Source organism: Peromyscus maniculatus, chromosome X (genome assembly GCF_049852395.1).
Source record: "Peromyscus maniculatus bairdii isolate BWxNUB_F1_BW_parent chromosome X, HU_Pman_BW_mat_3.1, whole genome shotgun sequence".
Taxonomy (NCBI): domain Eukaryota; kingdom Metazoa; phylum Chordata; class Mammalia; order Rodentia; family Cricetidae; genus Peromyscus; species Peromyscus maniculatus.
Window position 1 is genome coordinate 19042396 of NC_134875.1, and position 26970 is coordinate 19069365.

General features: G+C 40.3%; 2 protein-coding genes across 4 annotated transcripts in view; both read right to left on the bottom strand.

The window, feature by feature from the left end:
* Positions 1-1330: 1330 nt before the first annotated feature.
* Htatsf1 (HIV-1 Tat specific factor 1) lies at positions 1331-13692 on the bottom strand. Of its 2 annotated transcripts, XM_006991973.4 has the most exons (10): positions 13231-13692; positions 12800-13041; positions 11022-11202; positions 10609-10656; positions 10047-10201; positions 7650-7813; positions 6742-6841; positions 4362-4451; positions 3396-3533; positions 1331-2888 (listed from the first exon to the last, which is right to left on the bottom strand). In XM_006991973.4, exons 2-10 carry the CDS (start codon positions 12983-12985, stop codon positions 1656-1658), a joined length of 2295 nt encoding a protein of 764 aa, XP_006992035.1. In that variant the 5' UTR covers positions 12986-13041; positions 13231-13692; the 3' UTR covers positions 1331-1655. The 2 variants fall into 2 exon arrangements, with proteins under 2 accessions (XP_006992035.1, XP_006992034.1); XM_006991972.4 differs by lacking the exon at positions 13231-13692 and having other exon boundaries at positions 12800-13168.
* A 2919-nt stretch (positions 13693-16611) lies between these two features.
* The window catches only part of Brs3 (bombesin receptor subtype 3), a 37035-nt gene continuing 26676 nt past the window's right edge, over positions 16612-26970 (bottom strand). The window contains exons 2-4 of one of the 2 annotated variants that reach the window (XM_076561963.1): positions 21969-22341; positions 20082-20433; positions 16612-18591 (exon numbers count right to left, since the gene is read on the bottom strand). In XM_076561963.1, coding sequence (XP_076418078.1) covers positions 18178-18591; positions 20082-20433; positions 21969-22341 — 1139 coding nt within the window. In that variant the 3' untranslated portion in view covers positions 16612-18177. Of the gene's footprint in view, positions 18592-20081; positions 20434-21968; positions 22561-26970 lie in introns of those variants that run through there. The other variant, XM_006991975.4, reaches the window with a different exon arrangement.

The window sequence follows — 26970 nt, forward strand, 5'->3', positions numbered from 1 at the left end:
TAAGAGAACAGTTGAGCAAGTGTTGTGTGCTGTTAAATTAACAATTTCATACATGTATATAATGCATTTTCATTATTTTTACCCATTAGATATTGCTAATTCACTTATGCCACTGAAAAAATTATTAACCATTTCATAGCTATTTGTGACTTCTAGTGTTCACATGAAAAGAGCATGAGTATTTCTTACCAAATATCACACACAGAGAGAGAGAAAGAGAGAGAGAGAGAGAGAGAGAGAGAGAGAGAGAGAGAGAGAGAGAGAGAGAGAGAGAGAGAGAGAGAGAGAGAGAGAGAAAGAGAGAGAGATGGTAAACTGCTGGGTGGGCAATGCTTTGACAATCAAGTCCAAGTATTGCCATATTTCCCAACTGCAAATGCTAAGGAGTCTTTGCCAAGCAGTGTTAATCCCCCTTAATCCCCCAAACAACTGATCAGACGTACTGTTTAATGGCCGAGTCTGCATTTTCAAATGTGCTTTTCTTTCTGAGGCAGGATTTCACTCTACGGCTGAGGCTGGCCTCAACCTATGGAGCCCAGGATGGCCTTGGACTTGCAGTGCCACGGCCCCTGCTTCTCAAGTGTTGGGATTACAGCTGTGTGCTGCCACTACGGTCAAAATTACACACTCCCCATCAAGACCTCTCTTGTCATAGCTGTATGCCTAATTTATGCTGTAGAACTGCACGTTCCAAGCAATGTGTATAGAAGGCAAAGCATTCCTTTCCTTTAGAGATAGTCTCTAATAAGTGGATGTTGGAGTACTGATGCAGTTCAACGCTCCCAACAGAACTCAACACTACATTAGCAGCAAGTTCCCCAATACTGAATTGAGAACGCTCCACCAAGGGTGATTCATAATTGTATTGGAACAACCTGACGTGGCACAATACTAGGACTGTGATTCTAAAACAAAACACAAAGTCTATTCCTAGGAAAAAAGTTTTTAGTCTCCAGGGGAATCTATGCCCCTCTCCAAACTGTATATAAGAAGCTGTGTGATGCTTGTGCATACATCTTTCTGGAGAGAGGCCTCACAACTTCAGTCATCTTCTAAACGGGCACAGTCAACTCTGATCACCTTCTCTGTTTTCAATAACTGAAGCTGAGGACCACATGCACATGTTGCCTTTAATAGAAAGGGGTAAAAAAGAAAACAGGTAACTTCCAAGGATTAGGGAAGGGGTCTAAAATATCACTTTTTTGTGACTTTAGGACCATGTGGTGCAGAATAGGGAAGGTTATCCCAAGTGGTAACACAGCTGGAAACAGGGGCTGTGGGAGGAATCAAGCAATATTTGATTCAAAACACAAGTCAACTCAAGTCCACATTTCAGTTTCTGCATATTATCAATTTATCTTTATTTCTGAATATCACAAACTCCAATTAGAATACTTTAAAAATATTCTTTTGCATGCATTTAACAAATCCAACAAAATGATGGGTATCCAGTTTACCTGCATTGTAACTATGAAGTTGTAACTGAAGAATCAATAAACATATTTAAATTCATTGGTACAGGTGAGAACAAAAACCTTCGAGACATTAGTCTGCTGGCATCCTACCACTATGCACATGTTGATGTAACACTACTACTGACCCTGAAGCACAGGCAAATAGACACAGGGCTCTCCCTAAAAAGCAAGTGGAAAGGATTATATTCCATCATCATCATCGTCATCATCACTACTGAGGACAAAGCTGCTGTCTGTGGACTGAGACCCATCTTCCTTCACATTTCCCACAGTCCCTCTCTCATCAGAATCATCAAACAACTTCTCATTGAGACCTTCCTCATCAAAAAATCTGTCATTGGAATTCTCTTCAAACAGCTTGTCACTGGTGTCTTCATCTTTCCTTACATCCGCGTCTTCTCCATCTTCCTTTTCATCTGAGTCCTCAAAGAGCTTTTCATCTGTCTCGTCTTCTTCCTCTTTGTCATCAGCATCTTCACACTCCTTTCCATCTGCTTCTTCTTCATCCTCATTGTCATCAGACTCATCATCAAAAACCTTTTCAAATATGACTTCTTCCTCCTCTTCATCTTCTTCCTCCTCCTCCTCCTCCTTTTCATCTGAGTCTTCATCAAATTCTCTCTCAGAGCCTTCCTCACCTAACACTCTTTCAGATCCTTCATCAAATTCTGATTTGTCAGTGTCATTTTCTTCTGACTCTCTCTCAACATTTTCAGGGGACTCCTTGTCAGAGGCTTCCTCGTCAGAATCTTTTTTAGCACCATTTTCTTCCAATTCTTTGTCAGAGCCATCTTCAGACTGCTTTTCTGAGCAGTCTTCCTCAGATTCTGAGTCATCGTCTTCTGACTCTTTCTTGAGGCTCTCTTCCCCTTCAGACTCTCTGTTGTGGTCATTGTCTTCAAATTCTCTTGCAAAGCCATTCTTGTCATAATTCTCTTCGCCTTTCTTCTGAGATTCCCTTTCAGGACCATTCTCTTGAGACTCCGGTTGAGGACTACCCTCTTCAAGCTCGCTCTCAGGGCAGTCTTCCTCACTCTCCCTCTTGGGGCGGTTCTCTTCACACTCTGACTTGGGGCAGCCCTCTTCACACTCTCTCTCAGGGTAACCTTCATCAGACCCACCTTCTTTAGCATCTTTTTCAGAAGCATCTCCTTCAGATTCTGCCCCATCTTCTGCCTTTTCAAACTTACTTTCATCGATAGTTTCTTCCAATGCCATCCCAGCTGCAGCTTCCTGAGCGCTCGTGCTCGACACGCTCAGGTGCTCTGAAAAATGCCTTACTCTGGAAGGCCCTGCCTTTTCGGAACCACAGATGGAATCCATACGCTGGAGGCCTCTGGTGGCCTCAGGGGCATTGAGGAATGACTCCCAGCCTCTCAGCCTTTCCTCTCTTTCTCTTGACGTCTCCTCTACCTGTGCATAAACAGAAACTAAGGTTAAGAGAAGTGTTCGGCAGAAGAGGCAACCAATTCTCTGGGCATTTCTAATACTGACACAAGTACCCTGGTTCTGTAACTTTTCTGAAGCAATCCAAGCACTTCCTTACCCTGGTCTTCAAAACTATATACCTTGATTACACAACCTTCAATACTGTTAATCTTCAACAAGATCATACATATATACACAAATATCCATCCCAGTACTGCTGAAAAGTTTCATTTCCTAAAATATTACTATTGGAACACTGTTCATTCTCTGTAACAAAAATGTTGAGAAATAATTTAGTTTACTCTGTTCTTTTCTTATCATTCTGAGAAAACCTCAAAATTTCAGACTTATAAAGTGAGAAGTTTTTCTCTATCCTCCAACGCAAAACATTACTTACAAGATGTATTACAAAACAGATGAAATCAACCCCCAAACTAGATCTGCAGGTGACAATACAACAGTTCCTGTGCCCTTGACAGCTGCAGGATTTACCTGATAATCTGTAGTCCCATCCCAGGCTTGAGCAGTGATTTGACGGCCACCAAACCACCTTCCATCCAGAGTCTGAATACAATAATCAGCCTCCTCTGGTTCCCTGAAGGACACAGAGGCCACACCATCTGGGTGCCTCTAAAAAGACAAGAATAAGAAGGACTGAATGACAAGATTAAAAATCAGATACATATTTCAGAAGACAGGTAAAGAGTAGTATTTTCCTGACACTCTGAACTAAAAGACTTCTGAAATCTTTCTTCCTTTTCATTCCAGCCAGTAGCTAGCTGCTTCTTTAGCTTCATCTTGTCTAGCAAGAACCAGTACAGTGTCCTTGCAAATGTTTCTGTTAACAACATTATCCAAGAAGGAAGACCATGTGATAAGAGTGTAACTGGGAGGTCAGAATTGCCCTGGGATTAAAGCCTGCCTGTCAGGAGCTGAGTACTGAGAACTGAGCAAGGGCTTGTGCATGCGAAGATGTGGCTTCCTCAACTCTACAGCTAGTAGCTACCTACTCCAAAGGGTTCTGAGGATTAAGTGGCATGGAGTGTAAAGCCCCTAGCAGCATACCAGCAGTAGTACATTGTTAAGAAATGGTCACTTAAGTACTTTCTATCAGTTTTGGAAGTACAGAGAAAAATAAACAAGAGTTTTTTTTCCTTGACTGTGATCAGGTAAATAATTCAGAGAAAGGCAAGAACTTGGAAGAAACTAACATTCAATACATTTCTCTTCTAGTTGCTGTCACTTGATCACGTACTCTTTAAGAGTCGGAAGGAAGGGAGATAAGCTCGGCATATCAAAACAATCCAAGACTCGCCTTGTAAACCATGTTCACTGAACTACTGCTGACAGACAGCAGGCCTGTGCTATAAAAACACTAATCTAAAATCCAGGGCAATCGAAGTCACTTCCTCAGCTCGGAAGGATGTCAGGACTTACTGGTGCAAGCCATAAACTTACATCAAACAGAAGGAGCTTCCTAATCTGTCCAAACTTTGAACACTCTACTCGAAGGTCTTCTCTGATCTCATTCAGCACCAATGGATCATCCTGCAAAAACAAACAGGATTAAAAATGGAGCTCCTTCTTTCTTCATAACTCAAGAACCAAATTTATTACTGTGACAAATTTACAAATGAAAAACATTTGTCTGCAGACTACAGTAATAAATTTTAAAAAAATCAAAAGAGAATTCAATTAGATGACTTCACTCACTGCTACTAGTTCAGGTCTACTCAAAGTGAGAGAGGAAATGGATAAGCGTGGCAGAGAGGAGGACCACAGTAGCAAAGGAAAACTATATGCTTATACATATATGTGTGTGTGTGTGTATTTTTTTAAAGCACACACAGTAAAATATTCTTGTTTTCCATGTGAATGTGCTAAAAAAACCACTGAATCATTGTTAATACCAGTGGTCTCTAGTTCAGGAGGACTCTCCTCCCAGAACTCTGGAAGGATTCAAGACTCCCAATAAGGATGAACAGAACTCTAAGCTTCAGGGCATGAAATGCGTCAGAAAGGAACAATCACCTCTGCTCTCCAGTAGCCTCTTGACCCTAGTGAGCCTCTTGACCACAGCACTTTGTGATCTGAACTTTACACTGACTAAGATGGTGGACAATGACCATATGTGGTCACTGGGCAAGTCCTAATCACAATCTCCCTAGCTACATCTTGCTTTTTACTAAGGCTATAGAAATAATAAGCTTCAATGTAGCTTCTCACATTGTATATTTCTACTGGACTGTGCTAATGTGCACAAAAAGAAATCTCGCTTTATGCCAGAGTTCTGATTCTTCATTTCTTTCCAGGCAAAGTATTTTTAGGTAAGGCTTCGAACTAAACACTGAACCCTCTGAAGTTACATTACAAAATAATCCTTCATTATTTACCCTGACACCAGAGAGTATTTTTAGGTATGTAACTTCTAACATTACTCGAGTATTTAGAATAAAAATATACTCCATCCTCCCAAATGTAAATTCTTTCTGATACCTTGGGGTAATTCAACAACATTGCCTTTATTTTCCTCTAAAAAACTTAATGTTGGTGCCTGTTCTTTAGGTTCACAACCAGTCTTCAGTCAAACTAAATAGTCCCTAAAATTCCTCTTGAACCTCTTTCTGTGTTATATCAGGAGTCATATAACACACCAGACTATGCCTGGAATCCCAGCTCATGGGAGGTGGCAGGAGAATTGTAAGTCTGAAGCCAACCTGGGCTAATAAAACCCTGTCTACAAAACAAAAAAATAAGAGAATTATAGAACATCTATACCAGTATCATCCAGCACTTTCAGTGATTATACAGTTGTTCTATGTATCTGTATTACCCAACATAGCAGCTACTACACGTGTGTAGTATAACTAAGGACAGGAATTTTAATTAGTTATAATAATAATTTGTGGTGGCTAGAGTCTACTTTATTTAGATTATGCAGGTCTAGACTGACATGATTTGAGATCCAGGTTCAGAAACCCTGAACAAAAAAGCAAGACATCTTCCTTGTTAACAGGCTCTCATCAAGCTCACATCATGAGATATGGAGATAAGGTTGAACTGTCCATTTTAAGGCCCTTGCTAAGGGGCTAAAATAAAACGACCATTTTGACACTGTTGACAACGTAAACAAAAAGAACAAGACTAAACTCAGACTACAACCAGAATGTTTTCAAATCTCAATTTTTACATTCCGAACATTTTCTTCCTTGTGTGCTATGTGCTATCATTAATTCTAGAACCAAAGAGAGAAAACAAAAGTTGTTTTTCCATTACTGATAGTATCCATCTACACTAGCAGACGGTATCAGAGGCACAATGCAGTATAAGCTAGCTTGACAATTCCTATTCATTTAACATCTTATTTGCTGGTTTGGGGATTTTACATGGATATTAATATTCGTTACAGAACTTGGTGAAAATGTGGTCCTGAAAAATAACCTCCATTATGAACGTTAGATTTCTTTAAGGATCAAATTTTTATTAGTAACACAAAGTTTTCAGAAGCAAGTGTGGAACTGGCATTCTCCACCAAAATCAGCTGGTGTCTACTGAAATACAAATCCACAGGCCGTTCCCCTCAACCTTTGAGCTCAGATAGCAAGCAGCTCTGATTTTGAGCCACAGTATGAATGTTAACTGTCTTATCTGGGATACAATGAAAAGAACACTGGGATAAACGCAGGGAGTTCCAAATACAGGTTATTCTTTGTTCTATTTTCCTATCCTACCCATGACTACAGGAACGTGACTTGACGAAGATGGGGCACGGGAAGCTTTGGACCCTCTTATTAGAAAACATACCAGAATTTTTAAGTGTTAAAACACCATTTCCTACCTCAAAATCCATGGGGTGAAACATATTTTTGATGATGACAACTCGCTCATGTCGCATCCGGGATGGTCCAGCTCTCCTCTCCGGTCTCCAATCCAACTGCCTAATGTAACAAAAAGTAACAGTAAACTGAAATCTGGGTTCAGATTTGTGAAATTTTAATAATAGTCATTATCTGATTCCAACCGAGTTCCACAGGACTTTCTGAAGTTAAAAAAATTCTAGGCAGGGGCCCAAAAAGAAACGCGCTTAGTATCCGTGTTCCCTATCAAAGTAATTCCACTCTTACTGGACGAGCGCTGCAATTAATTTCTAAAACCTCCTAATGATTTAGTATGTACAACTTTCTAAGAAGATGAAAAGGCATCCCTCAATCATCGGTGAAGGACTGCTTCCAGGACACACATCCCCAGCTGGACACCAAAATCCTTGGCCACGCAGAACACTAACACAGGACACTACCATATTGACTTACAACCTATACCTGTCTTCCCATGCACTTTAATTCATCTCTCAAGTACTATACTACCTTACACAATGTAAACGCTATGGAAGTAGCTGTCACGTTGCACTGAAGAGGGATTGGAAGCACAAAGGGAGAGGGACGGGAAGTGTGGGAAGAGGTGATGGAGGAAAGATGAAGTTCAGTGATGCCACTGATCATGAGCCCGTCACTCATCATTTTGTTTTTAAATAAAGAAGCCTGGGACACAGTTAAAAGAAATCATCCCAGAAAAAAGAAAACCTCCTCACCACTGCCAAATCAACCCATGGAAGTAGACTGCTGACAATCCCTGATTAGCTAAGGAAATTCTTTTAGAATAATCTGTAGATGTGTTTGATGGAACAAAACTAAGTAGTTATTATCCAAAACATGCTTTATCTGAAACTTTTCACAAAAGAATACAAACTTCTGTTGCAGAGACAGTTTCTTCTTATAATCTTTGCACTTCTTCTTCTTTTTTGAGGCATCGTACTCGCCCTTCAGCTGGAACTTCGCCATCTCGACATGTAATTTGTAGCCTCTAATTTCGTCTTCATCCAAAAGTTTTAATGCAAGTTCCACGGACTCTTTCTTTATAATGGTAAATAAAACAGTAAGTTGAGCACTCAAATGAAACGAGATTTTGAGATAAACAATGCCATCTATCTACTTTGGGATAATGAATCCTAGAATATAAATCAGGAAAGCTATGTTCAAAACACAGCTATACCTCAAACAACTGTGTTAACTTAGGAAGGACTAGTTTTCTGAACCCCAACTTCTCCATCTATAAAAAGCTAAAATAATATATTCATCAAAGAGTTTCTGACAAAATTTGATAAAAAAGTGTATGGAAAGATCAGGGCATGGCATACAATAGGTGTTTAGTAAATTTTATTATTGGGTAATGTTTGTCTCTAGGAGCCCAAATTTCTCATCTGTGGAATGACAAGAGATTTGAATAATTTCTGTAACATCTATTTAACAATGGATGATTCAAGGAACTGGAAATAATAAAGCCAACCTTTAATGTTCAGCTTCATAAAACTAAAATGGAGATCTGTAATAACATACATACTAAGTAGAAGATAATTATTTAATGGCTTATATATTAAATGCATTTATGGACTCTAGGTCCTACACAAACAGGGTACTTACTGCCCCTATTCAAACAGAGTCAAAGATCTAAAGGTACGAGGAAGGCACAAAGGACCACTGACCTCAGCTGCTCAAATCATATATGGATCCTGAAATAATTAACTTTATTTTCTAAAGCGCAATTTACTGGCTTGACAATCTGTTCCTTTCATGGGCCTAAGTTACAAAAGTGTTTCCCGAAGCAGTATTTTTCTTTAAAACTCCAATCACGGAGCTGGAGAAACGGCTCAACAGTCAAGAGCCCCTGCTACTTTTGCAGAGAACCAAGGTCAGTTCCCAGAACCATAGTGGGGAGCTCCCAACATCTATAATTCCAACTCCACGGGACGCAACGTCTTCTTCTGGCCTCTTCAGGCAACAGCATTCATGTGTACAAAAATTCATGCGCACACGCGCACACACGTACAAGCACGCACACACATAAGTACAAGAAAATAACTTTTTTTAAAAACATCTGATCAACACCTTCCTCTTTGAAAAAATTACTTCATAGGTTTTTAGTCATCTTTAGGCTGGTAAAATTCTCAATTATTACATATAAATATACAAAACTGTCATGATTGTGTTAGGGTCCACTAACCCATCTTGCTTAAGAAACAGATTAAAAGCTGATAACCCCTGCCAGCCTACTGTCTTCTGATTCCATTGTATACTATCCACTAACTATACACCCAGGATATATAATTATATTATCTCTTTGTTACTTTAATTTGTAGTTATTTCCAGATTCTATGAAAAATTCATGTCATAATTGTGGCCATTTTTTTTTTGCCAGGCAATAATGGATAATACATGCTCCTAAGGTGACTGGTGTTGCAGAAATGATAATTTTCTTTCACAACAAACAATCCCTGTGCAATTTATAGTAACAAGAGCACACCAAATTCTGAACATTTCCACTTTACTTCTCTTCTGTGGTGTTGAAAGTAGTAAGTCTAATTTACCATCTCCTCTCCAGTCTAATTCAGGGTTAGAAAATTCTTTCTGTAAAGAGCCGGTTAGTAAATCGTTTAGGTTTTGCGGGTCAGAGGTGGATGCTGCAACCACTCAATGCTACTGATGAAACACAAAAGCAGCCTCACACAAAGGCATGAGTGAGTGAGTGTGGTTGTGTTCCGACAACATTTTATTTGCAAAAATAGGTGGCAGGCTAGACTCTGTTATACCCCATTCCAATTCATTCCAATGCGCTAAATAATGTCGCTGGCATTTTTTTCCTTCTCAGATTTTTAAACTGCTGACTACATGCACTGATAATGAGATCTTTACAGTGAGGTTTTTTTTTTTTGAAGTTAAAGAAAAGCCCCTCAATCACATATTTACATAACATTTTGACCTTGCAGCAAACAGTTTCTTAAAACAAGCAAATAACCCTAGTGTTACTAAGTTGACTTTTGGATTTTACACTGTCTTACTTAATACTTCTTTTTGCTTTACGTATTTACATCCTTAGTCGCGTATACTGTATGAAAGCAGTGATTTATATATACCAAAAATTAGAAAAGGTACCAGCATCACCTACATACAGTCACAGTCTGAAATTTCAGTTTTCTTTCTATCGTGTTTTGGATGGTTCTTGGCTTAGGTTAGCATCTACAAAAGATTCTAGCCTTGGTTCCTGAGTTAAAATTAGAGAGACAAGAAACTTATTTGACCATTTACCAACCTTCAGATAACAGCACAGCCCATCTCCTTTAAGATTTCCTTGATTATCTTTGTAAAGTTTGACCTTAAATTCTTCTGTCTGAGGATCTCTCATAATAATGCCAAATTTGGACATAAGCTGTATGAATTCATCCACTGTGATGTCTGGAGGCAGACCTATAGTTTCAGAGAACAATTTTCAAATATTTAATAAAGGTAGAAGTTATTCAGAATATTACCAACAAGAAACCTACAACTTAGGTGAGTATAAAGCTGATTTGTGTAAATGAGTGCAAAACTTCCTATCTATAAATCTGAAGATAATTCATATTTTATATATTAAAATGTATCATAGTTACGCTATGCTTCACTAAATCTGAAGAGACAAATTGATGTAAATTATCTAAGGCAGACATACAGAACAGCATGCAAAATTGCATAAATTTTCTTTATTCTGTGCTAAGTAAATCCCAAGTTAGCATAAATAGCTGAATAAAACACACTAAAAACTAAAAATCACTTAGCACAAGGTCTCGGCATTAAATGTTTCCAACCTTGAAACTGCATTAAAAAGGGATAAATACCTGACACATATACATTTGTGTTTCTGTCTTCTTCAACATGGAACCATCCTAAAAATCAAAATGAAATAAATAAAATACTTGCAAGAAACAACAAGAATCTCATGAAATCTTGGCAACAGTAGTTTCGTAACACTTTGAGAATGTTCTCTTTATTTAAGAAGACTAAGTCTAACTCAAATCACTACCCACTTTCAAAATACATAAACTTTTTGACTGAGAATTAGTTTTAGGGCTCTCTCTGAAAGAGAAAAAGGCTACCTCGATTCTTAATGACTTGAAGCCTATATTAAAGTGAAAGCTCACATTACCTACCATTCCTTCAATGCTATTATAATCCTCCAAAATGTAAAACATATTCACACATTTTCCTATTTCATTTTTAAACCCAGGTTTTGCAGAACAGAAGCACTTGCCTGATTCGGCCTTTCTCTTTTCGCCCCTCTTTTTGGGGTCAGTGGCTTCTGGGATTGCTTTCTGTGGAGGTTCTTCTACGGTCTTTGGGTTGGTATCCTGGACATTCTCAGTAGAACTAGACGCACCGTCACTAGAAAAGCCGTAATTAGCCTGATACGTAGCAATGAAATCTTCAGTGATCTAAATGGGTTAAGTCAGCACATATGCAGACATGGTTACTTCACTTGTGTTATATGGCTGTACATTCCGTAATATAATCTAAAACTTAAACAAGTGTTCATGCCAAGAGTAGTTGTAATAATTCAAGTATAATGTGAGAACTATCACCTTATATAGAAACTGTGTAATATGATCAAAGTATATAAAAGTACTCAGATTGCCAACACGAAAAGTAAGGGAGAGAATTTTAAGTGATGCTGCACCTTTTCTAGTTGTTTTATAAATTACTACTTCTCTACAGTATATTTGACTAAGGTGGCCAATACAAAAGTATCAAATAATGAGACAGAGTAAAACCAAGTCACCTAGAAATTTAATCATAGAATCTACTTTTTGGTGTACAGATGCACAAAAAAAACACATGTACACTAAGACTTTTGTGTTTATGAATGAGGCTGGCAACTGTGCTAGAACACAAAATGCCCATTTTAACATGAGCACTAATTCACATTAGTGCTTAGTAACAGAACAAAATTCAAGACACACTCAATACACACCCATCGCCCTGGCTTTGCAGGAGAAAGCACTATTGAAAAATGGCTGAATGAAGTTATAAGTCATGTCTATCGCTTTCAGGCACACATAAAAGTGAAAATTTAAAACCCAAAGTTTGAAGAACTATGTCTTTCAGTAACAAAAGATAAAGTTACCAAGTAATTGCTTGTCTGACTATTAGAAGCACACAGAAGGTAGAAGAAATCACAACTACATTCAAGCTGGCATTGCAAGTTCAGAAATGCGATAAAAAATTTTAAAAATTTGGAGAGCTTGAGATATGCACAAATATGAAATCAGAAAGAATAGTTGAAGTAATTTTTCAACTAACAATCCGTCTACACAATGGAGATGAGTTTTGTGTAATTGGCTCTCAAGTCACTTTGATATTAATGTTCCTATGAGGCTAAGACTAACAGGGTACTTTCGCCATAGAGTTTACACTATCAGGTTTAACACTAGTTGTTTTATTTCCATGTTGAAATTAAACACTTAGCAATTCCCAAGTACTCAAAACAGATGTAGAGATCTTTTCCAACCATTTTCTGTGCTTTCCTAATCATATTCCTGTGGTTACAAAGGTTCAAACTTAGATGCTCTGGAACAAAATTTAGTAGAAAAATAAACCAAGATGCAAGGAAAGTTTATTCAATAGAATGAGGTAAAAGGCTGCTGTCCCACCCCCTAAATCAACAAGCTAAACCTTGTCCACAGCCTATACACTAAACATCTCACATAAGTTTGGCTATACAGGAGAAAACTGTAATTAATGTGATTTCCTTGGTGTTTTTCCTTTTTGCAATAAAAAGCAGTCATCAATATAACAACCATCTGTGACCTTCACAAAAAAAAAAAAAGGCATAAAAAGCTTTAAGGCAGCACCCTAAGATTTACTTTCCTTTATACATCGGCACTCAAATAAACTGAACAAATAGACAGGCATCAACCCACCGGTTCAAGGACCCAGTACTTCAGCAAAGCAAACCTAAGGAGTGTCCCGCAAGAGTGTCCAGGGATTCCCACAGCCCCGCTCCACAGTGGCACTCAAGGCACTCTTTCTTACCTTAGGAAACCAAGCCTTCTTATCAAGGTCCCACTCGTAGGGAGTGTCATCCGGCGGCTGTCCCAAAGATTCGGCTTCTCCAGAGGGATCCGTCTGGGTGTCACCTTCCTTGGGGTCTCCGTACAATTCTTGCATCCTCAACTGTTCATCAAACTCGTCGTTCCCGCTTAAGTTGCTGCCACTCATGTTTCTTACGTGGCCGCACGGACAGTGTTCAGAGAAGTGAAGAGGCCAAAGCGACTCTGGAGAGGAGCAGAGAAAGGGAGGTCGGCAGAGCTCAGAACGTGCAGTGCAACCCCTGGCCCGCCTCCCTGCAGCGCCCCAGCAGTCCCTGGGAAGTCGGAGCCGCACCGCCCAGGCCCCGCCCTCCTGCCCGCCCCACACGCGCGCGCATGCGCCCTGAAGCTGCCAGCGCAGTCGCGGCCACCCACCGGGCGGGCTCCGCGGGGCCTCGCCGCCACCGCTTGGTCCAGAGCGAAGCGGAAGCGCGCAGGCGCGCCGTCACAGCCGCCGGCCGCTCCGGAGGCACCAGAGCTTCCTCCCGCCACAACAGGAAATCATTTGAGAACGAAGTACACCTCAAGCTGATGCCGTCGCCATTATCTGCGCGGGGCGACGTAGCGGGTCGCGCTGACACGCCCACTATGGCGTCAAACGGCCGCGACGCTTGCGAGAGCCAGGGGCGGGGCTTCAGGAGCGCGCCGCTGCCGCGTGTCTGTACTCACGGGAAGTCGCCGTGGAGCCGCAGCCTGTAGAAACCCATGACACCTCAGGAACCATGGGCTCGGTGGGGTCCTCTGCAGTTCGGACCAGGCGATAGCCTGAGAAAAGGCTTGGGACTCCTCCAGTAGGGCTGCCGCTGGATGGCCTTTGCGGCAGCCGCCATCTTGGGGAGGTGGGTGGGACCGTGGGACAAGTTTCTCCCGCTTCGCGAAACCCGTGCGCCTCTTTCGCGCAAATCTCCGCCCCTGCGAAGGAACCAAGTATTTCGTTATTTTTAAATTTTTGTCCTAGGGTACACACGGCTTTTGTTTACCTTAGTAACCCAAACACGTAACATGCTGTTTGGGGTCTAGTGAGGAGTGAGTGAATGAGCGAACGAACGCTGAGCAGAAGGTCCCATCTCTTCCTAATTTCACCCCCTTTTTATGCATCTGGTACCACCTTCGGGCTGCACTTGGTGAGGGTAGCATTTGCCTGCAGCGTACTGCAAGGTATCAGAGATACTCAAGCTTGAAACTTGAAGTTTGACTGTAAACATCCCCATGTACAAATGCCAGCTGGACCGTGTGGCTCCGTTTCTTCATCTCTTAGAAAGCCAGCCCACTAACTGCTCTAAGCAGGACTTTCCTCCAAATATTTCATGCATCTCCAAAAGTGAAGGGGTCCATGTTTTTAAAATAGGCAAGATTTAGTGAACTGTTAAGTGCCAGGCACTGGGGGAGGTTCTGGGACAGCAGTCAGGAATATGGGCTCACATCAAGGGAGACTCAGTTATGGTTTGGCGAAAAATATAATAGAAGTACCAGATGCTAGAGAGCAGTGATTATTCAGTTTTCAAGCATCCTTTTATACTCAAAAACTGGAAAATTCTAAAGAGCCTTTTTTATATGTGGATTGGATAACATTTATCAACAATATTTGGTGCTATAATGTTAACTATGCATGTACAATTTTAATTCAGTAAAGGTAGTTATGAACTCTATATGTGTAAACATCCGTATTCTAACCCAGACTTGACAGTAGGAAAAAGCTTCCCAGAAGTGACTTCGATTTCTGTCACCTTTGCTTGTAAATACAGTGGTAGGGGTTCTAGAGCACCGTGGACCCTCACAGACCTCTATGAATCTGGTTCCAACCTTAACAATGTTTTAAAAACAGTTTTTTTGTTGTTTCCAAGTACATTTATTTTTATGAGGTTCTTGTTTTTGGTAGAGCTCTCAGAAAACTGAATTTGTGTGCATGTTATGTATTTTGCTAGGTTCATTTAAATATTACTAAGTGGTTCTTGCTTCAATCTGAAAATGGGATACAGCTCTTTTCACTAATATGTTATTAGGCTTCCATTTCATTCTGCAGTATGTTTACAACACAGGAAAGATACTGTACTACATGGTCATTATTGCACATGGCACACATTCTTAGTGCCTGAAGTACCTTCGATACCCCCTTACAAGAAAATGAGTAAAAAAACAGTCCTTATATCTAGGTTCCCTGTCACCCAGTCACCTTGTCCAAAGCTTCCTGGAAGCCTATGGGCGATGTAGCCTGAGGTAGCATTGCATTTTGCACTAGATTTGCTTGAGCCAGTAGAAGCGTGTCCCATAAAGTTTGAGTACAAACAGACGCAGCATCAGAGTAGAAGGAAAGCAGATACCTATTGGAAGGTCAAAGGCATGATAAGGGCCTTCTGTGCAAAAGTTCCCCTACCTTGCTTACATGCTTACAAACTTTCTGGAAAAGTTAAAGAACTATACTAGGATATGTGTGTGTGTGTGTGTGTGTGTGTGTGTGTGTGTGTGTGTGTGTGTGTGTGTGTGTGTATGACCTCTTGTTTGGAAGTATTCTTGTCCCCACATCTTATAATCTCTAAACTTAGTAGTGTGTGTGTGTGGGGGGGTCTTCTGACAATGGTTGATGGGTCTTCAACTTGAAATAATATGAACTGCAAAAATTCTTTAAAACTAAATTTGCTACTTACAGAAGGTGTACATTGTTAAATTGGGACTCTTTTCATTTCACTGAGGAAGATGTACCCTCAGGACATGTTTCAGTTGTCCATAACTTAGTGATTGTTTTCATACTTGATGGAGTATTGCTATCTGTATCCTAAATCTTAAGCAAGGGAAGACCATGAGCAACATTAGGATATGTTCACAATTTGTTTTGCATATGTTCTTATCTGTCCCTATCTAGAGCTCTCACTAAAGAAATTAAATATCCCATAGGAACATGGGATATTTACATGTACAACAACAAGCAATGTAAATGTAGTTATGGATATTATGGCCACCTGTAAGGTGAGCCCCAAGAAGTAAAATCACTTAATCTTCCCGAAACAAATCCAAAATTTTAATGCTAATTTTCTACCTACAAAAGGGGAAGGAGCTGATGACCTAGGAAGCTAAGAAGTTACTGTATACATGTTTCATCACTAACTCATGCAGAGCTCTAGTTTTGGGAACCACGGAAAATACTCTCTTGACTTTTGTAACCTGGGACTTTTTAAAATTAGGGTACTAATTATTGATTCTGTGTATGAGTGTATACATGTGAAGTATGTATGTGGTATGCATGTGTGGGTGCACATACATAGAGTCCGGAAGAGGGTGTCATGTATTTTCCCTCATCACTTTCTGCCTTATTCCTTTTGAGGTAAGGTCTCTTGCTGAGCCCAGACCTTATGGTTTGCTTGGGGGTTGTTTTGTTTTGTTTGTTGCTTGTGTTCAGCTAGGCTGGAAGCCAACGGACACCAGGCATCCTGTTGTCTCAACCCCATCAGTGCTTTAATTTGCACCGTATTTAATTGTGCTTTAATTGCAATTACAGGACCACATCGTGCCTGTGGGTACTGGAATCCAAAATCTGCTCCCCATGCTTGTTCAGGAAGCACCCTTTACTGCTGAACTCCATCTCTCAAGCCAAATGATTTCTCAAGTGTTAGGCTCAGGAAAGTAAATATATAATGTTTTTCTAATTAAAGAAAATAAAATATTTTATCATTCTGTGATTTTAAAAATAATAAGTCTTCAAATTGAAATGTGTTCTTCTATTCTATCATTATTTGTAGAATACAAACTTACACAAAGCCATTCAAGTTTTATTTTGTATTTATTTGCTCACCTCCAAATTTTTTACAACAATTTTGCTCACTTTTTAAAGCAATGTTAATACGATATTAGCACCCCCACTTTAAGCAAGCCAATTTTAAGGACATTTAAATCCCAGTGTTAATATATGTCCCACCCCCGCTTGAGCCACATAATTAGCAAAAGTTCACAACGGCACAAGCCATTTAAAGCTCAAAAATACCAAAAGCAGTCTAAAAAATACAAATGTAACTATAGTGACAAAGATAAGCTTTAGTTTACTTCAAGAATACATTTTCTAAAAGCACAAATTTAAATCTGGCAAATCTATTGACTACAAGATTTTTTTTTTCCAATTATAGTGAGTAACAAGCTTATTTGTGTTAGCAAGTTGTAGCAGAGGATAGAAAGTCAGAGCCTTCTGTCTGACTTGCAGAAACAGAGCTGAGCTCTAGGACTTCGGCACCCATCAAGTTGAGTAATATCAAGCAGGTAGATGATGTGATGATGCTCAGACAACCAGGTGATGGAGATCCCAAGTGGCAGTTCTGCAGGTTTTTAGAAAGAGGGCACTGCTCACCCAAATAAAATGAGTTTCCTTCGAGGAAAGAATTTCAGACAGTGACAGCTTAGAAACTTGTACAGGAATCTTCCTCTGGGGCCCATGGTCACACCAACACAGTGGCTCTCTGTTCTGCCTATTAAGACAAATTCTTCATAATGTTTATGAGAGATGGCTCTGTCTAGTTATTAACCAATGGCAGTAGAATCCACAAAGTCAGGAAGTGTTGACCCAGCAAGGGAAGCACCCTGCCCCAGACTCAGTGCTTAATACCCTCCGACTCTCAAACCTTTTCATTTCAATTGCAAGACTTCTTAGAGTGGAATGATGATTGAAAGAAGAGAGCAGTCACTCTGTGAAAGTATATATATATATATATATATATATATATATATATATATATATATGTGTGTGTGTGTGTGTGTGTGTGTGTGTGTGTGTGTGTGTGTGCGCGCGCGCGCGTGCACGTGTGTGTGTGCGCGCATGTGTGTGTGTGTGTGTGCACATGTGTGTGCGCGTGCGTGCGTGTGTGTGTGTGTGTGTGTGTGTGTGTGTGTGTGTGTGTTACAAAACACCACGAGAGATGTTTTATCTCTTTGATCTCATGGAGTAGAATCTCTAGATTTACAGCACACAATGAGCACAAACACTTTTATGACAACCACATGAGTAGGTGAGAGACGAGGAGCATCACAAAAGAGGGATGCAATTAAACTCTTGTTCATTTACCGTCCCTCCTATACAGTGTTCTTCACAGTTGACTGGCATTTTCAAACCTGCTTTTCTCTACTTGGTGGGCTTCATTGTGTTTAGAAAGCCCAAATGGCATTGCTGTTTGCACCTTGAAGAAAATGACATTTTGTCTTTTACTTACAGGGATAATTCATTCTGAAAACTTTAAAACAATTCATAAACAACAAAAACCCAGACACCATACTATGCACACCTTAAAGCTGGATACACTCAATGAGACTAAAAAAATCACCTTTTTTTTTTTAGTGGAAAAGCTAAACTTTGTCCTCTCCCTTCTTCACGCTACAGCCACTGAACACGGTCACACTAATTTCAGACACATGTGTGCTCCCAGTACCCGGGACCCGCCCCATCACAGTGAGGTTGGTAAGAGGGGTGTCACCAAGGGAAGGCTCAGGCACCTCTGCCTTGAAGCAGCAGAGCTGAGCTTTAAAATGCTTCTGGAAGGTCTTGCTCAGCCAGTAAAGAGCAAAGGGATTCACACAGGAATTACTGAAAGCCAGCACCCGAGAGAAAATGGTGATAACGAAAGGAACGGCCGAGGGGTTCTCATAGCTTTCATAAGTGAAGGAGTGGTAGAGGTACAGGAGGTGAGTCGGCAACCAGCAGACAGCGAACAGAGCCACCAGCACCAAGACTGTTTTGGCAATTCTCTTCCGGGACTCAATCTATATGGGGAGAAAATTGCACACACACAAAAATATCCATTTAGCTGGCACAGACAAAAAACCATCCTCTGTATTGACATAGGAATTTCCAGTTAACAAGCTGGCCTCCCTTTGAACACATGCTTATGAGCTAACTGCCTGGGACACATGGGAAGTCTGCCTGTGGATATAGAATATGACAAGTTAATTGGCATGGTAACCTGTGATCTTGGTCTCATTAACTCTTATTCTGAGGCCTCCCACCATTCTCAGATGTTGAGATACTCTAGTTAACTCAAGCATGCTATGGAGTCCCCAGTGATTTAATTTCACTAAAAGGAGAGAGCGATACTATTCAGAGCGGCTTTCACTGCATCCGCAGAGGCTGACAGGTGAGAACAGTCTCCTGCAGTTTAGGAAAGTTGTCAGGCTGACACTAAAGTTGCTGTTAATCTATAGGGACTTAAATCATGTAGTCAGAGGAATGAAAACAAAATGTGCCATCCATCATATATGAGAATAATCCTATTCACATCTGTTAATATAAGAGATGCACCTCATAAAGTAGAGGCTCAGACAGCAAAGATAACTGGATCACATGGACACTAAGTATATAACTTATATAGCCTCATGAGCACAGCTATTCAACTAACTGGTAGACTACACAAAAGGCATAGTTCTTTCCCTCCTCCCTCTCTCCCTCCTCCCTCTCTTCCTCTCTCCCTCTCTCCCTCCTCCCTCTCTTCCTCTCTCCCTCCTCCCTCTCTCCCTCCTCCCTCTCTTCCTCTCTCCCTCCTCCCTCTCTCCCTCCTCCCTCTCTCCCTCCTTCCTCTCTCCCTCCTCCCGCTCTCCCTCCTTCCTCTCTCCCTCCTCCCTCTCTCCCTCCTTCCTCTCTCCCTCCTCCCTCTCTCCCTCTCCTCTCTAAGTAAATGGCACTACTTCCCTCTTCTACAGGATAGAAGCCTCCCTGACCCCCAGTCTAATAGGACAACATTTAGTAGCATCCTTTCATTCTGTACAGATTTATGAAAGGAGAGCACACCTAAGTCCTTCACCGGCCTTAATCAAGTGTGTGAGTCACTGTGTTCTTTTGCAATGTGCACTTCATTTCACCCTCTCCAGACCTCAGCTTGCTCATCTGTGTAGAAGCCGTTTTCAGTGAGTAATGTCAGATGAGTCTTGCCAGTCTCACTACTCTGTGCATTTCTACCATTCTGTGATACTTGCTAAAGCAAATGATGCTTTGCTTTATAATCTCATGTTATGCAGATTCCCTTACTGTTTTATAGGACAATCAACTTTTACTTCCCTGTCTATAATACTAACAGTCTTACCATTGACTGAGTGAAGAGTACCATCAGGAACTATGATGGGAGTTTTATATATCTGTGTCACTGAGGCTCAGAGAGGTCAAATAACTTGCTCAGCATTGCTCAATGTGTGACATTTGGGATTGCTATTGGACACAGATAAATGCAATGTAGCTTGCAGGAGTACTAATTCATACATACCTGCTTTCGAGCATGGCTTTGTTCCTCAGTAGGTATATTCATGGTGCTTTTGTAAAGAGTCCTGGCAATCAAAGAATAATAGACAGAGATAATCGAGAGTGGGATAATATAGAACACTAAGAAACACAACAGAGAATGTATTTTTTGCAAGAGCCTCTCAGAGACAGGGTAGGAGTTACATGACTCAAATGTCACATTTCTGTTAGGATCTCGGAAAGTGTATACATTTGAGAATATAGCCTCTGGCAGAGCAAATATCATAGACACGATCCAGATGCCACCAGCTTTTGCGCAGGTCTTCAGAATAGCATTGGAGGGCTGTCGCTCAAGTGGCTTCACGACCGCTTTGTATCTAGAAAGACATAATCATAAGCAGGGTTGAAATCAGTGACACATGACTTTAGCAATCATCCAGTTCTTCCTTCTTTACAGTCATATAGAACCAATGAGAACTGCCTGTGGTTTCAAATACACAGAATATACCCAGTGATTTATTTATTCTAATCAGCTTGTCCTTTATTCACTCCTATGAGACATTCCAGATCTGCTATTTTGTAACTTTGTGACAGACCCTCTATTTAGGACAAATATTTTCAGCATCTTTTCCTGTGTGACTTGAGAATAATTCATCACCTATGTGTTGCCATAAGTATTCTAAAGAAGTACTGTATATATAAATGACTCATGTTAATCAAATTAACTCCCCTGAATGAGTAAGCAGTCTTAAGTCTTTCTAGATAACATTTCCACCAGTAAAAAGCAGAAAGCTCATGTTTTCCCCATTCATAAAGGCTACTTCCTTCCCTATGCTAATGGATCAATAGGGGAGATTAGGGTAAAATCAGAAGCTAGAGCCCATGCAACCATGCCTCTTCATTTATACAGAGACACCTTAAAACCTGTAGCCTTTACAGGAGTCTTCCCTCAAGAATATAGACCAGCAAAGCAACATAATCATAATGATGATGATAATAATAATAATAATAATGACACAGATCAAGCTTTAGCTCATGTCAGATTCCAGAATCTAGAGCTCTTCCTGACCACACTGCTGGACATTAATTACCTACAGATATCTTGCAAAAATTTTAAAGCACTACTTTTAATATTTAGAGCCTCATTTTTCATGCTTTCATGGTTATTTTGCAATAGTTATGAAAAACACAGTATCCAAACTAAAAACACCCTAACATGGAGCCCCAACTCCCTGACAGTGAGATTGTTTCACATGCTCTAGCCACAGAACTCTAAAAGTCCATTAGAATTAATTTATTTCTCTCGGAATGATAATGTCACCACATGATTATAGAGAAAACAAATAGAATTAAGTGATGACATGACACTGAATTATCAGGATGATGAAAACCTTACTGCTTTCCTTCTATTAGCTAATCTGGGCACTTTCAAATCAATTGGATGCCTTTTCTCTCTTTATCATCCTTCTGGTCCATAATAATGCACACACGGTCCACTTCACACCTATACCAGCATTCTCATGTTGACTCTGTTACACCACTAGGCTGCACTAATGTATAAAGCATGAGTATTTTTCTTTGCACCTGCAACAATTTGCCTGACTTAATAAGCCGGAGGAAAATAAAAACACCGTTTGCTATTCTTTCAAGCACACAATTACATTTCAAAGAAAAGAAACCCCCCACCCAGAGCATATATTTTCAAGCACTCTTCAGATGCTAACAAAGGCATTTTAACATTTTTAAATCTAACTTTTATTTTAAAATGCTACTGGATTTTCAAACCTTACATTTAGGTTACACAGTGTAAAAAAAAGCCTACCGGTAGCCAGTAAACGCTAAGCACAAGCTTTTCTTTTATCTTTTTGCTTAATTTCACATCCCGGCAATAGAACAGAAAGAGGAAACTCACCTGTCAGCGCTGAGAATTGTTAGCGTGAACACTGACACACCGACAGAAGTGAGCCGGATGAAGGAAAGCACTTTACAACCGATCTTCCCAAACAGCCAGCCCTCTGCCAGGTAGTGGGTTGCATCCACGGGCACACAAGTCAGCAGAAGTAACATGTCTCCAAAAGCCAGGCTGGTGATGAAAATATTTGGAACTGTTTGCATGGTTTTAGTCTTGAAAAAGACTTTGATGAGGATGGCATTTCCGAGGATGCCCACTGAAATGATCACAGCATAAGTGATATAGATGGCACACAGTGCTTCTATTCCTGGAAAGTTGTCTCCGGTCCATCCTTTATGTGTGGTATCGTTGGAGACGACAGAGCTTGATGATTCTGTATCATTTGTGATAGAAATTAAAGTCTGATTAGGTGACTGAGGCTGCCTTTGAGACATGTCTCCTGCACTCTCTGCCTTCACTACCTCTTCTCTGCTCAGTTCAGATGTAGTTGACTGTCACGTCTAGTGCCTACGTCTAGCAATGAGGTGGTATCAGGAGAACAGAACGGAATGGAAAGAAAACCCAAGACATCCGGCTACTCCTTCCCTTCAGTTCTTCTCTGTCTCCCAGAATGCTTGGCTAAGCGCTTACAGATCTGGCACTAGGAAATGGGAGGTGGAGGATGGAGGAGTCTCATTGGCATTCCTATGACATAAGATAAGGAAGGGGGCTAAAGAAATGCCCTGTAGTTGCTTTTCCATTTTGGGGGTGTGTAGTCCTTTGAATAATCTTATTAAGGCTTTTTAAGCCATCTACTTGTTTATTAAAATCACCTGTGTTTTCATTTTTACTCAGCCTGTTCTAGATATATCTTGGTGATTTTTTAAAAAAGCAAAACCAAACAAACAAACAAACAAACAAAACACCTCACCATCTCCCATCACATGGTAGTCTAATGCAGTCTGTTTTAAATGACAAATAAGGATAGATGACCCCCAAAGCACAAACTTGAACCCAGTCCTCAAAATTTCATATCAGAGAAGCGATGAAGCACCAGATCACTCCCACCTTGACAGAGCTTATGTCACCTCCCCAAAGCAATAACCCAGTGACCTGGGCTTGACATCTAACTCGGACACGTGCGAATTCCCAACCTCCATGTCCCTGGCTGGGGCTGTGCGATATCATGCCAAAGCAACTTGTAAGTGATGAAAAATCCAGCAGACCACCAGTCACTTTGTCCCTTAGTGTCTCAATAAAAACAGAGTTTCCATTCGACGCCTGTTTAAATAGAAATCTTTTAAAAAAAGATCTTTTAAAGGAGTTCTTTCTCTAAAAATGACTCAAATGAAGATGCCTTATTCTACAACCAAATAACAGAATAATGCCTCTTTAGGTCTAGACCCAAATAATATTGTAAGAATGAAAATTATTCTTTTTTTCCCAATAGAAAAAAAAAACGCAAATTATTCCAGAGATGAGGACCGTGTAGATGATGGTAGCATCAACTAAAAGAAGCTTAAAAAATTAAGGCAATCACTGTGGCACCAAAAATAAAAGCTCATTTTTTTTTTTACAGAAAATGTATATAGGTGTGTGTGTGTGTGTGTGTGTGTGTGTGTGTGTGTGTGTTCACATGTGTGTGGTGTATGTGTGTGTGGTGTATGTATGTATGTGTGCTGTATGTGTGAGTGTATATGTGTGTATATGTGTTTGTTGTGTATGTGTGTGGTATGAGTGTGGTGTGTGTGTGGTGTGTGTGTGTGGTGTGTCTGTGTGGTCCATGTATGTATGTGTGCTGTATATGTGTGAGTGTATATATGTATGTTGTGTATGTGTGTGTGTGTGAGTGTGTGTGTGTGTGTGTGTGTGTGTGTGTGTGTGCGTGTGTGTAGGGGGAAGTGGAAAATAGAATATATGTTACAGAAAAGTGGAAAGAGGCTACTAGGACTACAGTACAAAGTACTGAAAGGGTACAAGATGGGACAGGGGAGTGCTTGTTTTTATACTTCTGTGCAAAGTAAAAGTTTCTTTGTTATTACTTAATAGGATTTGATTAATTATAAGAAGATACAGTTTGACTTGTGAATGTAATCTGCAATAGTAATTCCAATTATTACCAGCCTCTCTGTTTTTATTCATAATTGCGAGCCCCTAAATTTTATCTGCATAATTTCCTACTTCAAGAAGACATGAATACTCAGAATGGCCTTTGCAGAGACCAAGTGAAATAAACACCAATTGTAGTGGTAGAGTCTAACAGTTGGGTTTTTCAGTTGAGTCTTCTAAGTGGAATGTTTTGTAAAACACAAATTATCATCATGACTAAACCTAGTGCCTCCCTAAAAGTGGACATTTATGGAAACTATTCCCAGATGTAGCCACCTGTACCCACTCATAAATGCCTATCCCATATCCCGTGATCAGTGTGAACGACAATTAAAATTGAGAAAAATTTACATTGACTAAAATGTTTAGGCTTTCTGAACACTGAGGTACAAATTAGGAGGCAGGTGAATTGATCTCCATGTGTTCTTAATCTCTCTTCTCAGTAATCTTTTTCAAGAATTTTCTCCCATACCCCTAATCACATGTCCCAGTTCCACACAAGTTACTTTCAGCCTTTTACTTATTAATCCCTGTTTAAGGTGCTTCAATTAATGAAAACCAGCTGCTTACCATATGGCCCCAGAATTTTAGTCTTATGTATCTACCCAAAATAAATGAAAAGCATATGTCCACACAGAGACCAATATGCAAATGGTTGTGGGAGAATTTTTCATAAAAATGAATTTTAAATAACCTGAATGCTCTTCAGTGAAGAAATAAAAAACAGAAATAATTATTTAATAGAGGAATACTACACAACAACAAAAATAACAAACTTTCCCTACCTGTTGCAAAATGGATGAATGTTAAACATATGTGCAATGAAATATATCAGACATATGATATGAGTCCTTAATATGAAATTCTAGAGAAGCTGAGACATGGACATGACATATACCGCACGTCAGCAGTTGCCTGGGTCTGGAGATTGGAATGGGGATGATTGTTGAGGAGCCCAGGAAGCAGTTGGGCATGCTGAGGTGTTCTGATGCTGTGTCGTGTGGTGTAATAATAGTTGCCTGTTTGTAGAAATTGATTAAAATGCAGACTGGACACTCTCAACTGGCTGGTCTCATGATACAAAGATTCGATATCCATGACACTTCAAAATGTGGCAGAAAAGTAAAACTGGGGCTAGATGCCTTAGGAAGATATGAATGAGGAAGACGTTTTTAGCAGTCTCCACAGCACTCCACCAGGACTAGAGCTCATGTTTATAAGAGAGAGATACAGGGGTGAGAAAGACTTAGCACCTAGCCTTAAAACTTAAAGCAAAGGGAATACACAAACAGCCATGCAATCTGAATTTCTCAGTAACACATGCTTGCTCACATGGGATATTTAGTTTCTTTTCAAGTCTTCTACCTCAAGCACTTCTGAATACCTATAAAGATAGTGAGCAGTTCAGAGCTAGAGTTACTGGTAATTTTTTAATCCTTCAGGGTCTTTCAAAGGGTCTTTACTGTGCTCATAAATGGATATTCTGCCTGGCATTGTTGCTGCTTGGAGTCCCACCAAGCCATACACTTTGCATGTCACTCCTCCAAGCCTAATAGTCTTTCTCACAATTTCACCAAGCAGTGCAGTCCTTCCCCAGTGGTCACCACTGGTCTGTTAGACCTTGTTATTTTCCATCCAACCTATGAAGGCATGGAATCCCATTACTCCCCCCCACTTTTTCAGAAGAAGCATTCTAATGATGCCCTTATTTAAACAGACTAAGACTCTAAGACTCTCTAGGGTTACTTTCATGTTTCCAACTCCCCACCCATCAGTCTCCTTTGTTCACTACAGTCTACTGGGTGATAGATAGCATAGTTTTACCTCTTGAGATGGACTTCACAACTGCCAGCACCAGGGAGATCTCCCTACTGCTTTCACCAGATTGATTTTGCTATTCGGTGTATATTTGGGAAAGCTGAAGGACTGAGAAAATCAAGGCACCAACCTGAACCATGGTTGCAGGTTTCTGAGTCTGTATTCCTAACCAATTCCTTATCACAGAGAGGTAGCTTCAACCAAACCACAAGCTTTGACTAGTTCCAGCAAAGCATACTGTCTTGATCCACTCCCACCAAGGTGAGTTCTCAAGATGTCATCTGTACTTTGTCTGACTTGGGTCAAGAATGTCCTAAACAAAAATTCCCCAGATTCTCAAGAATTCTGACTATTTAGTGGCTTAGATGAAGCTTATGCCTTTGAGGAGCCTTTACTAGGTATTTAGGATGACAGTGTGTTCTCAGCCAGAACATACTTGAACTACCTGGACTCTGCCTCTTCCTGCATGGAAAGCAACCTTAGGTCATGTGTCTAGAGGTAGAGATAAAGCAGATTTTGCAAGTTATCAAGAGGGGGACTTTGCTCCATGTTTAGAAAAGGGTAGGAAATGGCAAGGGTGGAATCTTAAACCCAGTGCTGAGAAGAATCACAAAAGTAAGAAAAACAGCTTGAAAATTAGACCAGAGAGTGACTTAGAACCCCCTGAGCACTCCTTTTCGAGAAAACCATGACTGATCATGTGGACTAGGGGAGGGACCTGTGATCTCCAAAAGTGGGGACAGGAGGCTGTCATAGTCTGATATGTGACAGGATCTGCACTGTCTTTCCCAGGTCATGCAAACCCTTAGCACCGTGGTTCAAGAGAATTACTTTCCCAGGCCACACTCCTACTCAGAACCTCTCTCTCTTAGAGGATAGACTCCTGGGCTGTGGGACTGTGTCCCTGGCATCTTCATTATTAGATGTTACTTTAGTGTCTAAGACAAATTTCTAGTAGAAGCTCAGAGGTTGTCAAAAATAAAACATGAAACACAATGACATGCAAACTAAATATCACTTATAGGAAAATAAACGTGCAGATGAGCTGTGACTGATAAAGATGGTTTCAAGGTCTGAAGATGCTCAAAATCCCTAG

What these genes read in the sequence shown, in the direction of transcription:
- Htatsf1 (XM_006991973.4), bottom strand. Translation starts at nt 12,985, where the DNA reads ATGAGTGGCAGCAACTTAAGCGGGAACGACGAGTTTGATGAACAGTTG. An exon ending in AAAGAGAAAGGCCGAATCAG is followed by an intron (nt 10,657 to 11,021) that starts GCAAGTGCTTCT and finishes TTTGATTTTTAG; the next exon opens with GATGGTTCCATGTTGAAGAA. An exon ending in ATGGGACTACAGATTATCAG is followed by an intron (nt 2,889 to 3,395) that starts GTAAATCCTGCA and finishes GTTTATGCACAG; the next exon opens with GTAGAGGAGACGTCAAGAGA.